Genomic DNA, 14355 nt, shown 5'->3' with positions numbered 1-14355 from the left:
TGAGAGAGAGAGAGAGAGAGAGAGAGAGAGAGAGAGAGAGAGAAAGAGCAGGAAAGAGGACGAAGAGAGAGGGGAGGTATTGCTTGTTGATAATTGCTTACGGACAAGCAGAAAAGTTGAGAGAAAGTTTAGCCAAGAATTGTCATCATGTTTGTCAGCCATCTTGTGTGATATACTGAGAAAAAAAATATTTGAAAATTTATTTATAGTATATAAAGTTTATTTCTTTGTGTGTGAAATAAACTTTTATCCCACAAAAGAATTTCCAAGCATTTTTCTTCGAGGTACAAACGTTAACATGAGAAAGATTAAAAAAGTGAAAATACTTGAAAATTGATTTGTGAGGTATAAAGTTTATTTTTGAAATAAACTTATCCTACAAATGAATCTTCAAATATTATTTTTTTACTGCACGAGAAGAAGATTGAAAATTTCTTGACTACAATTTACCTTAATAAATGTCTTTTACGTCGACGATATGACGAAAGTAGTGCAATAAAAGGGCGATAATGAATAACAAATAATGTCGAAGAGATAATGTTATTATCTCATTGCATCATTATTAAATTATACGAACGTTAGGAACGCGTGCATATTATCTCAGAGCTGACGAACGTGAGAGATTTTTGTTAACAGCGAGGATTTGGAGCAAACATTGACTTTCCGAAGCGGGATAATTACAATTCCTCCTGATTGGAAGGATTCACCGTCCAGATACGTGGCCGCCTACATCGCTTCAATTTCCGTTGCCTCATAGTAACGTCGTTAACTAATGCGGAAGTAATTTGCTTTAATGTCGCGCACTCTTTTGCACTCTAACGATCCTCGGACGAAAATACCGGCAGAATTTTTCGCCGGTTCTCTTACCGAGATCGTAATGGGGATTATTTTCACAGATATAATAACGAACGTCATGTCGACATAACAAACACGGCCATCCATTTCGCAAAACACAAAAGCGAGATTAAAGTTTTGGAAAAGATATTCTGCACGGTATACTTTAAAGTTTGATCTTTGCTGTTCTCTTCCTCTCACTTCCCCCTCCACTCTCTCTCTCTCTCTTTTTATGTTCTTTTTCTTTTACTATCGTTATCAGAAAAACTACAGCGATTTTTATTAAAGCTCGTTGATCGCGGTAAGCATAAAAAGACTGGTTTATCGCACAAATGTTCTTTAACCCGTGATGATTACGTTCGCGGTAATATAGACCGGTTATATAATATAACATAATTGCTCGCTATTGATTTGCCGCAACGCCAATGTACGATAACGCAAATCACAGTTCGGTCTTACTAACACCGTTACAGTATTCCGTCGGTTAGCTCGCTCTTTAAAAGTTACAATCTGTGACGTTATTTCCGAAACTAATTAAATTTATAACCATAATTATACAAGGATGATACAATCCATAAAATTGATTTTCGAATTTCTATTACCCAATTTAACCATCTGTCCCCAATTTAACATCTGCCTATATAAAACAAAAAAGATCCTTATAGGCGTCTGAAATTAATTAAAAAGTTTTTATTTTCTACTAGTTACGCCTTTTTTTTATAATTGCATCTTTTTTAACCATTTTCGAAGGATTAAGCTTGTCAACGAATACTCTTAAAGAGAAGAAAATTGATAATGCTTGACTTCTTGAACAATTGCGAAGAATCTCTATGCTATCTATGTTTTTTGAATCACGTATAAAATTTCCATCTTTATTTTTCTCGAAACCTACTTTATACGCGTTGATCATTCTTGCGTAACAACACGTAACGGCACGTAGACTGGAGAGGGAAATAGAGAGGGACAGAGAGAGGGAGAGAGAGAAAGAGAGGTAAATCAGTGAAGTAAGTCCAACGTTCCATTCAAAATGATACAACGTGAGACGATTTATTACACGTGTAATTAAACGTGCAAACGTTCGAGTTATATATCAGAAGATCGAGATTTTATCAAGCTCTACTACGTGCATCTTCTACTCGGCGGCACCTCACGCTCGCGCGATAAAGTAACGAACCGACTCGATGTTATCTATGAACCTCGCAAGATCGACGAAGTGAATAAACGCGTCGACACATCGCGTGGAAAGCGCCGCGACATTCTTCACCGTGTCTTGGACGCGGAAAGTCACGATTTCACGAGTTTCCGGTTACGATTGGCAGTAAGCGAGGTTGACATCCCGCGAGATGGAAGTCTCGTAAATTTAAATATCTCTGATCGATCCCACGTTTTCCCCTTCACCTCCCGGTCCGTTTTCATTCCCACCGACTGAAAAGTACAGATCTGTCGATACGAGAACGACGACAACGACGACGACAGCGTGTCCCGCAATTCCTGCGTTTCCTATCACGTGTGATTTTATCGCGAGATAAAAGTCTTTCACATTTGGGATCGCATTGTTCTTTTCCCGTCCATATACAGGAAGAATGGTGACGTACTTCTTTGGAAGTTTCGCGCGAGAAAAAATTCATCGTCGAGAGGAGTAAATCCTTCCACCATTCCTATACGGAAAAAGGATCCTTAAATCAATAGAAATAGTTAACAAGGCCACGGTAGAAATAAATTTTCTTTATTTTTTCTTGAAATTTTCTTGAATGGTGATTTATTGAAATTAATACTCGAATTATTGAAACAAATACACACACACATCGTATATTGTTTTAATAACTTGAATATTAATTTTAATAATATTATTATCGAATTAAGATTTATTCCAACTATTAGGACGATTAGAAATTTATAGATTGTTTTAGAAATGATTAGTCGTAAATAAATATGCACACGAAAAACAAATTGGGAACCTTCCAAAGAAATTTTTCTTACATTAAGAAAAAAACTTGAAAATTTATTTGCGGTATATAAAGTTTGTCCACAGAAATGAATTTTATATTCCGTAAATAAATTTTCAAGTATTCTTTCTTAACGAGTTTTTCATCTAGTCTCTGTTCTTATAAGACGACGGAAAACTCAGTTTCACTGACGAGATTATTTTTCCGTGCAAGATTATTTTCCTCTTTGGAGTTTTCTCTGAGTAATGAGTCAATGATATACCGAGAAAAAAATACTCAAATATTAACTGAGAAAAAATATTTGAAAACTTATTGAGGAGAATTTTATTGAGAAAAGAAGACTTGAAAATTTACAAAAAAAGAATGTATTGAGACAAATACTTGCAAATTTGTTGACGAAAAAGTATATTGATGAAAAATATTTAAAAATTTACTGAGAAAAACACTTGAAAATTTATTTGTACAGGATATAAAGTGTATTTATGTGAAACAAAATTTATATTGCGAATAAACTTGATATCCCGCAAATAAATTTTCATATATTCTTCTCTCAATGTAGAATGTGTGTTTTGTGTATATACGCGTGCTGATTGATTCCAAACTCGACGCTGGAATACTTTAATAACTGATTAATAACATCAATCACATCGACATGTTATTAATACGTCGTGTGTATGGACTGCTACGATGTTAAATCGATCTCGTCCTACGGCGATGCAGTCGACCGAGTGCTTTGCGGAATACACACAGGAAGGTGGTGGTTTCCGCGAGTCGTGAATAAAAATTGCGCAGCTTGTTGTTTTTAGCAACAGGCAATCTACTCGACCATTAGTCCGTTAACGTACGCCCACTGTTTCGTACGAGCAACAGAAAAAAACAGAAGGAGAGAGGGAGAAAATGCGCGCGCGAAATTAATGTCAAACAGTCACCCTGATGATGACACAGAAAACATCATCGAGAGGGTAAAATCGTTTCCGCATTTTCCCTTTACGGAGACGCCGCGGCCGTGTAATAAAATTCCAACGGCTGCGTCCTTGTTACAACGCGGCATTATTCTCTCGACCGAAGTTTTTTACGGCGCGACGCTTGCGACCCTCGCGCGATAGTCGCAGTTGCGAGAAATGCAAAAAAAGAGAAAAAAATTGGCGCCGAATCGGTCAAGTTTGAAATTGCAGTGACGCGCGAAAAGTCGCGCGATCAAAAATTGCGAACGTCGAACTGACTCGTCTGCTTTCTATGAGTGTACCAGAAACATTCTAGTTAATATTAAATGTTCCACCTTCGTGGCCGTCAAGCGAGACGTCGGCCTCGTAACGAACGCGAAGAAAGTCGCGAATGTTAATGACGGCCGAGTTAAGAGACAACAAGCCGTCGCGCGACGCACTTTGGTTACGTACGAATTAATCGAGCGGTCACTCAACCTCTCAAAGGAAATCCGATCGGCCTCTCTGATTAAGACCGGATCAAATAAGCGTTCACCCTTTTTGCATAAGTGAGCGTAAATATCGTGAGCGCCGTTGAATCGAATCACCAGCTTCACTGGATTTTCTCACGTCTCCGTACTGGAGGGAAGGTTTAACCATCGAGTCAGGATGATAGTTACACGGAAAAAGAATTTCAGTTCGTGTAATTGAATAGTGACCAGATGAAAAATTCTCTAACGAGGAATAATATTTATGTTACCAAAAACATTCGCTCGAACATCCGACTGTATTAAAACTCAGTTGAAATAACTGAGAGTAATTAGCTGAGTAGAAACCCCTCCTACATTGAAAAAAGGATTTTGTTGTCAAGAAAAAACTTTAGCACGAAAATTTGTTTAATCTTTTCGCTACCAATTTTGTTTTTTAAAGATATAATTTCGTTTTTACTTGCACTTTATTTCAAATATATAATATAGTTTTAATATATAATGTAGTTTTAACAAAAGAAATTGGAAGTTTGGCACCAAAGAGATAGAGCCAGGACACTAATGTTCTATAATAGGGTTTTTGGGAGAAATTATGCATTAACGCAACAATAAGTTGCGTGGGTATAGTTGCTGACTAATTCGCAGTCATTGAATCAATTGATAACTCATCACAGCAACTATACAATTCATTCAATCAATTATATTTGCTTAAAGAAATTTTATTCGTTCAAGCAAAGTCTCATTAAATCAACCACTTTTTCCTCAGTGTTCAAGACTCCTTTCAGTGCATGGACCGTCGATTGCGGGACTTGTTTTCCTTTGCAATTACTCGCGCGCGTGGATTAAACCATGACAAAATTTAATTTGATTTACGTTCTAACTTCAGCGGCCGCTGTTGCCAACGTCCTTGCTGTTTATGTTCATTTTACAGCTCAAGCAACTTCAATTCGCGTTTCTACAAGCGCCTCGTGTTGTTTACCTCGCGAAGTTGTCGAGCCACAGAAGATCGCGCGAAAACTTATGCCATTTTCCGTCTCGTCGCTGTGCTTCTCGGCTTCTCTCGCGAAACGAACGGCTATTTCCGCGGCGACCAAGGTGGATGGAAGCGATTTCTCTCCTGCGATTTCCACGACGGATAATTCGTCTGCGCGATAATCGAGCTTCGTTCGCCAATAATGACACTGCCCCGAATATTTTTCTTCTTGCGTTGCCTCCGCAACGGCGCGTCCAATATACGGCTATTAGATTGCATGCGGTATCGCGATTAACTAGAAGCGACGTGTGCGACATGTTTATAGTCGGACGTCTTATTGACCGACCGGCGTCATCGCGATGATTTATAGACGGGTCAACCTCTGAAAGATGCTATTTCGTCGAGCGACGAAAGGAGGTCGCGATAAGATTCGCCAGTCAGCGGGAAGGACTATATTTCATCGTATTAATTCGAATGTCCTTTCGCGTCCCTCGGGCCGATAATATCTTTAAGCAATTTCTAACGCCCGAATATTCCGATACTTGTCCTTACAATGTTCGGACTTGACATTTTTAGATCGTCTCTACATTGAAAAAATATACTTGAAAATTTATTGTGTGAAATAAAGTTTTTATTTATATGAATAAACTGTATATATATATATATATATATATATATATATATATCCTGCAAATAAATTTTCAAGTATTATTTTCTCAGCATATGATAAATGCAGTGTTAAAATATATTAATATTTATATTAATATATATAAATTTATTTGTGGGATATAAAAGAAGATTATTTACAGAAATAAATTTTATTTTATAGAAATAAACTTTATATCCAACGAATAAACGTTCAGGTATCCTTCTCAATGTAACATATATTCTTTTATTTTAACATTAAAATGTATTTAATATATATTTTCTAAAGATCGATTAAATTTTTATATATTACTGTCAAAATAAAATTCACTTGAAGGAAATTAAGAGTAAGAGGAAGTATTGTTTCTTTAGAGAGAAATCCAAGTTCGTTCTTTCGTCCGCATTTTTCTTCCAGATGTTCGAATTCTTTTTTACCTTACAAACTTTCACAAGGAAAGTTATAATTGCCGCTTCTCTGGTAACGAGAAGAAGTGCTCGCGGTCTTCACTCGGAACTAACGACTGCGTGACAAATTGTCTCTATCGATACTCTGATCGTAATGACTGTCAATGTTGTTTGCAGATTTGATGATGGTCACGACGGTTATCTCGATCTCGCCGAATTGAAACGGATGATGGAGGTCTTGGGCGCACCGCAAACGCATCTCGGGCTCAAAGCAATGATCCAGGAGGTCGACGAAGACGGGGATGGCCGCATATCTTTCCGTGAGGTAGGTATATTTTTACTATCACCGAGAAAGACCGCCGACATCTCCGCCGGATTAACGAACGGAAAAAGAACGAACAGAAATAAATCGTCTGGCGCAATAGTGGTTATTTCGCCCGTTTTAAGAAAGAATTGGAAAGCTTGAGAGAGCTTGTCCGTTGTAGGGAGAATTTAGCTCGAATCTAGTACTCTAATTAAAAAATTAAAATCAATCATTCTTCTATCCTCGCAAAAATAAATATGTCTTATATTTAACGTTATTTGATAAGAATCGCACACTGAAAAAAAGTGTTTGGAATTTGTGTATAACTATAATCTTTTTAATTATTTTTATAAAAAAATTTTATTCCATTTTATTTTCATTTAAAAATCTAACAAAGTGCAAGAGTTATATATAGGAGAACTATTTTTTTAGTAAATGTTATTATAATATTAGTGATAATAATTTCACGCATATTTGCTAATAGACTGATAGACTGTACGTGAACTTCACACATAACTTTAAGTATGTCAAATCATAAAATTTAGCAACATTAAGTCCCTTATAACTGATCAAATTGCAATCATATTTATCGCATAAAACGATAAAATAGAAATGCGAAAGAAATACAAAAAAAAATTATAAAAATTTACTAAAAACAATAATATGTCATGTTAAATGTAATATAAAAATCTAAGTATAACTTTTAGTCAATTTGTTGCTACATTAATACAATAAAAATTTCACATTACCGTGAATTATTATTCACATTAATGTGAATTTTATAATTAATTCAATACATTTACTTCATAAATGTAATTAAAGTAATTGTGCAGTTTCCATCATAGATTGTCTCATGTCGTGATAATCATGAAAATCTATCTGGATTGCTACTAATATCATTTGTTAAAATCACAAGAAAGCGTACACTGAGAGAAAAATGTCTAAAAAATAAGAAATATTTATTCAATAGATATTAATAATATATTTTCTTATATTTATACTTACTATATATTTTTATATCGAGAAACAATTTTTTCCAAAATGAAAAAATACATATAATGAAAAAATGAAAAAAACATGAAAAAAATGAAAAAATACATATAATTTCCTAAAACCGTGGCTTTTCATGAAAGCAACTGTTTTTGTATTTAAACGAAATTTAACGATTTAAATAAAAGAATTTGAATTTGAAGTGAATATGTCATTAGTATCCACTGCATAAATATGTTTTGCTCTATAGATATTTTTTCTTTCAGTGCAGTTGACGCCAAGAGTGATTATAATTTTGATGAAATTAACCACTTGTTCTCTCAGTACAACGTCCGGAGGAATTTGCGTGGTGAAGCACCTCATATTTCACATTCAATTTTGTCGGGTTGTAAATTTAATAGGAAAATGCGTTTTACACCGCAGGCTGGCTTGAAAACGTGCCGCGCTCGGTTAGGGCACCGGTATCAAATGGTCGGTGTAAACATTGGTCTCTGCGGCTACCCTGACCAACGATAGTGCGTCTCGCAGCTCCGCACTTGCGGTCGCTAAAAGTATCGAACCGAAATAGATTTCACCGCGTGTGCGGCTTTCTGCGTGAAACGATTCGTCGTGAAACTCGCGCACGTGCGCGCAATACGGGCGACTCCGGAAAGGAATTCTAATTTCGCTGGAACTCTAAAATTAACGTTAATAGCATTCCCGACAAGTGTTTCCGCTTAAATTTGCGATCACGCGCTTGGAGCACAAGGGGGAAAATATTCCAGATTTTTGTGCTTTCGCATTAAGCTTGCGTGGAATCCCGCTTTCAGGAAACTTTCAGGACGTGCGCCATCCTATAAACTTATTTCGTACAGGGTGTCGAACGGGGAAATTTCCGTGAGACTCGGAGGATCATTTGTGTACTGCATGTAAAAATAGTAGACCCCATGCAATGTTTAACGTACTCCTGGTGCGAGCTAGTATACACTTTCGACGATCATGTTTATTCTCCTGGGGCACATGCGGGTGGGTGTGTGCGTGAGGAAGAGTGTACGTTGGAGTGCTTCTATTTCGGTCACTTATTCGATGATGTATTTTAAAAACTATCGAAAAACTGCTCGAGCGCTACGAGACACGCGCGAAACCGGGATTCACCGTGGGAAAATATCGAGTTCTGGCCCTCGGCAAAATTTAGATTAAAATCGACGACTCGATTTTCAATGTTAAATATCCTGTAGCTGCGAAATATCTATTCTGCGCGAAAAAGAGCAAAGAAATATATTATAGTACTGCTAAGAGAAACGATTACTCAGTTTACTTTCCTTTTTTTAAGCAATGGTTATTTTCAATGAGGAATATTTCTTTGATAATAGTCTCAAAATACGCTTACCATAAATTTTTTAAAAACTTATTGTCATGTATTTTGAAAAAGAATTTATTCTCTTTAGAATATTCGAGGGAAAAGGTTTTTTATTAACAGTCATTACTGTTAACTGAGCTCGTTTCAAATGAGAAAACCTGGATTCAGTCCAGAGTTAGATAAAAGTTTTTCATTTGAATCGCATTTATAGATATCACATACATCATAATTCAACTGAAAAACTTGATTGAAGAAAAAGTTGATTCGATTCTACGCAGCAAGTAAACCGAATTTTGTTTTAAATTAATATTCCTGATTGAAGTAAAAATAAATCTTCTAGGATTTAGAATGTATTTTGTGCAAATTTGCTTGTCACGAGCTTTTGATAGATTCATGAATATATAAACTTATAAAATACTTGAAACAAGTAATATTTACTTGTTAGTAAATTTATGTAACATTTTGATCTGGAAAAAATGTCATGATAAAACTACTAGGAACTATATAATAATAACAATATTTGAAAATTATAAAACGTATGGTTCTTATGTTTAAAGAATTGTAACAAATAACTATTTAGTCCAAATATATATAATTATTGTTATGCGCAACTATTAAATACTAGTTAAAAATTAATGCATCAATCTGGCAATCCGTCCTCCCGATTTCCAAAACATGACAGACAACAAATTTTCCACCACCATCCTGTGCCAACTACTATATAAAGGAAGATCGCTCAGCAGCAATTCGGCATCGGATCGTTTCTCCTTGATGAAGCGCACTGAAATGTTCGCGAAACGTCGGAATCAAACAAAGAAGAATCCACTCGGCTTAAACCCGGAAACCAAATCTAGGTTGCATTCCAAAACGTTCTTTTTGAGGAAAATTTTACTCAATACCTAAATTCACGTTACATAAATTATAGAGTCTCGTAAAGTAAAATTTCCTCAAAAAGGATGTTTTGGAACGCAACCCTAATATGCATGGACGCCGCGAAAGCCTAAAATATCAAATTGATGCATCAGATTGAGAATTGTCTCCGATCCTTCGGATTGCTGATTTGTCGCACTGTACGTCGGTATAACGAGAACAACACCGCAATAACGGCGCCTGCATGCGGAATCAATTGTGCCTAACCGATTTTGCAAGGCGCCCGCTGAATGCGGAGCATGCGAAACGGCACCAGAAACTTTCGCTGTTAACGCAATCTCCGCGCAACACGATACAACGGTCGTAAGCCGAGAAGGTACTCCTGTAGGAAAATCGCGTCGATCGGCTCGGCGTTCATGCAAAATGCAGAACGTGGACAATCGCACGTGACATTCCGCGTTTCGCGGACAAAGGCCAGCATACGCGATTCGCCATGCTCGCGTCGATCGTCGTGATTCATTGCGCGATATACTCGAGTAGCAGCGTGCTCGGCTTACTCACCTTCCTCTTACTCATCGTCTGGCCGTTATGAATTACCGTAAAACCGTCGTGACACGTATTGCTGTCCCTCCTCTCGGCCGCGAATCGCACTTGTCACAGCTTTTCACCGTTTAATGAGAATGATTCCATCGTTCCCCCTAAGTGCGCTTGCACGCTTCAATTAAGCAGCGATAAAAATCACGCGATAAGGTCCGTATTGATAGTTGTTACCCGAAACTCGTCTCTAGTGAGATACTCAGATTTGACTTTAAAGTTAGATGAGAGAATTTTCCGGTTGAATCGCGATTATAGATATATGTATATATAAATACCATATACATTATAATTCAACTGAAAAACTCGGATGAAACTTCGAATAAAAATCTGAATATCTCATTTGAGGGAAATTTTGCTCAAATAACGATTATAAATATATCTTCGCGTTTTCCGAAAACGCGAAGATAACGAGCTGAAATGAGTTTCAACATCTCCCCCAGTCGCGAATGTTGAACAAAAGTTTCGCACGAAACGCACGAAAGATTTCGCGCACAAAGTTGTTCGATTCTCGCGAATAGCGGCGCTATTCAGCAACGTTTGAGACGTGATCCTTCACGCGACAATTCCATTTTTGATTTAATAGTCGCCCTTCCGAGCTTGGTCGGTCTTTCGAAGTTCGCCGTATACCCATAACTTTGATTGTCGCTGAATACATGGTAACGCCTTGTTGCAGTTTCTGCTGATCTATCGCAAAGCGCGCGCTGGTGAGTTAGAACAGGATTCCGGATTGAGCCAGCTGGCCAGACTCACCGAGGTTGACGTCGATGAGGTTGGAGTTACTGGTGCTAAACACTTCTTCGAGGCCAAGGTAGATATCACATTGAATGTCATCGTCGTTGATAACATTCTTTTAGCTTTCCTGTTACGTTTAAACAATTTTTCTATAATCTTAACTTAATTTTGAGTCCCCGGAAAAAAATTTGTTTTGTATAAATAAGCTTTTTTTTGGGGACCAAACAGAAAATCGATTGTAGGAAGTTTCTGTTCAGTTCATTGTTCTTCTAATTATGTCAACCATGCTTCAAAGCAACCGGATGTCCAAAGGAATATTTTCGGTCGCGATAATAAAGATACACGGAGGAAATATTGTTTTAAGAATTATTTAACAAAATGTTCATTGTAACTTTTATTACAATATTTTTAAAATACAAGATTTATTAAATCTTAGATCATACAGAATTATGACCGAAGTTACTATATAGTGTGTATATATAGTGTGTGTATATATATATTTTTTTTAATGTTATGCGTGTTTGTTTTTTATTATAAAATTACTATAATGATCTAAATATTTTTTTATATCGTGTATCAAGGTAGATCGTAAAATATATTATTTCTATGATTTATACTAACATAGTACAGCTGGTTTCAGTACAGTCCATCTTTACGAAAAATATTATTGAAAGAAATATTATATAATATAAAAATATAATTTTAACGAAATGTTAACTACAATATTTCCTCCGTATCTCGTTTTTCATTCTTGTGTGAGTGTTCGTCTGTTCGTCTTCTGTTAATTACATAGAATCTTGTTTAATTGTTTAAGAATTCGGAAAATTTGTCAAATATTATCTAATTATTTACACTTTTTAAGTTTAATTCTATTATTGCAAAAAATGTTCGAGATTGCTGCACAACGACGCAGAAAAAAAGTGATATAATATTCCTATCAAATCCTTCGGAGTCATACACAATTGCATAGGAAATCGCGAGTACAACGCACGTGATTTCCTATGCATATGAACACAAATGACACATGGCAGGAGCCTAGAAAGTTACTTCAGCGTGTCGCGAGCTAAAAAATGTACGCGCAGGAGCGTAACCCGAACGAGTTGTGTTTCGTGCGCGCTCCAATTCTTTATCATTCTTCTTTCTTTTTCTTACAGATCGAGCAGCTACGAAAGGCTTCGAAATTTGAAGACGAGATTCGCATGGAGCAAGAAGAGCGAAAACGAGAGGAGGAGGAAAAGGCGGCAAGGCGGGAGCAATTCCGGCAGAAAGCTGCTCTCTTCGGTAATTAAGCGATGGAGGAACACGCAGCAGTAACCAGCATTTCGAGTCGTCGTTAGAAACGAAGAAGAATCGCCGTTCAGATCATTTGGTTTATATCCCCCAATGCTTGAAGCAGCAAGCGGTCGCGATATCGACATCGCCGGCGAACGTGACTCCATAAAGAATTTAAGTACGTTGCGAAGCGACGTGAAATCGCGGCTCGCTCGCGACGGTAATTGTTCGGCGAACATCTGAACCACAGATCGAAACACCATGGTATAATTACGAAATTCCCATTTCTTGCACTTTAGCATCGAGATCTAAACTTGGTGAAATCTCGTGCTCCACTTTCGATCCTTGAATCCTTACTATAAAGTAATGGAATTTTTGCAATATCATATCTCGAACGCGTTAACGTCTCACACTTACAGAAACAAAAATAAATAACGAGACAGCGAGTTTTTTCGGAAGGCTAAGGTAAAAGCACCAATACCTACGACGTTAATAACATCAATACCTAATCTGAACATTCCTATTGTTTTGATCTTTAAATACAATTATTTAAACTTTCATATAATATACATTTCCATATATATAATATACATATATTTCTATATAATATACATACATTATAAATATATACATATATTTTACGTTATATTGTTTTGGTTTTTAAATACGAATATATATTTAAACTTTCAACATGGAATATCTATAATTCAATATATATGTAAATTATATTCTATATATATTAAAAGTTTAAATATTCGTACTTAAAAAGACCAAAACAATAAGAATGTCCAGAGTTTAGTATTGGTGTTATAAATGTCCAGAAATATTGATACTTTCACCTTATTTTAATTCTATATTTTTTCATGCTACGTGACGATTACGTTAGGATCATGCTATTGTGTAGAGTCTCCAGTTCATATAATTGTGAATACCCGTAAATTTTATATAGAAGAGTTGGAAATTTTTGAAAAGCTGTTAATGTTCGATAGATTCGTCACTGCAGGAGCCGTATCATTCAATAGATTGATAGTTACCGAAAATTTTCGGCTAGTCACATCTGCAAGTCGAAAATGTGTAATAATTATCAATTCAGTGAATGATACGGCTTCCACGATGCCGAGAGTATATAAAGAGTCAATTTAAATTTTGACACAATGTTCTTATTTTATGATGCACTGAAGATTTGTGTACAATTCAGATAATGCGCAAACTAGATTGTTGTAACAGCAATTTTGGTAGTAATCGTCACGGTATTACAGTGAAATTGTCAACGGACCTAACACGATCATAAGCGAAATCTGAAACTCAGAATTAATTAGTAATATAAACTGTAATGTAAACTGTTGTTTAACGTAGATATATAAATGTTGACTTTTGCGGAGACGTAAACTCCAATGAAATCTGAAAATGTTAACGTCGAAGAATCGATCTATTCCTTGTTGTGGTTGTTAAACAATCATTGGTAGGTGAAATTTCTTCCTTAAGCCTTGTCGAACGGAAGATTAAGAATCGGTGGATCAAAAAGTAAATAGAATATAAGAATCGATGTTGCACATTATTCCAGTAAGTGGTTTTAAACACTTTCGTTTCTAATAGCGTGAGATTTACTTTGCCGGCGCATGTATCTTAATTTTAGATGCAATGATCTTTCTTCGATTATGTTAACATTTATTTTGTCGCATTAAGTGATGCACACACTGAACATATATTTGTAATACATGTGTATAGCATAAGAGATATATATGTAGGTTGTATATATGCGAATGTATGTTGTAGGCATCTTTTTGCTTAACTTTAAGAACAAAATATAAGAAAATTATTTATAGCTTAAGCTTTTCTCGCATGAATATTTGTCCAGCGACTAATTCGTCACCATTATTAAGGTGAAGCCAATCTCTGGACACTAATAACATTGGTATTTAACCCTGGACATTTTTATTGTTTTGGTCTTTAAATATTAAATACTTAAACCTTCAAAAAATATACATATATAGAATATATATATATATATATATATATATATATATATATATATAT

At 35.9% G+C, this 14355-nt stretch overlaps 1 protein-coding gene across 1 annotated transcript in view; it reads left to right on the top strand.

Annotated features, from left to right (window-relative positions):
• Positions 1-12567, top strand: part of LOC116846770 (EF-hand domain-containing protein D2 homolog) — a 24525-nt gene extending 11958 nt beyond the window's left edge. Inside the window, exons 2-4 of the mRNA XM_032821034.1 lie at positions 6392-6539; positions 10988-11122; positions 12201-12567. Of these exons, the coding sequence (XP_032676925.1) occupies positions 6392-6539; positions 10988-11122; positions 12201-12335 (418 nt within the window). The 3' untranslated portion in view covers positions 12336-12567. The remainder of the gene's footprint in view (positions 1-6391; positions 6540-10987; positions 11123-12200) is intronic.
• The last annotated feature ends 1788 nt before the right edge of the window (positions 12568-14355 follow it).

The sequence above is a fragment of the Odontomachus brunneus genome, unplaced genomic scaffold, assembly GCF_010583005.1.
Source record: "Odontomachus brunneus isolate Ranch 3 - 2012 unplaced genomic scaffold, Obru_v1 Obru_scaffold_069, whole genome shotgun sequence".
NCBI lineage: Eukaryota > Metazoa > Arthropoda > Insecta > Hymenoptera > Formicidae > Odontomachus > Odontomachus brunneus.
The sequence above is the reverse complement of the archived record's forward strand: the minus strand, read 5'-3'. Positions and strand labels throughout refer to the sequence as shown.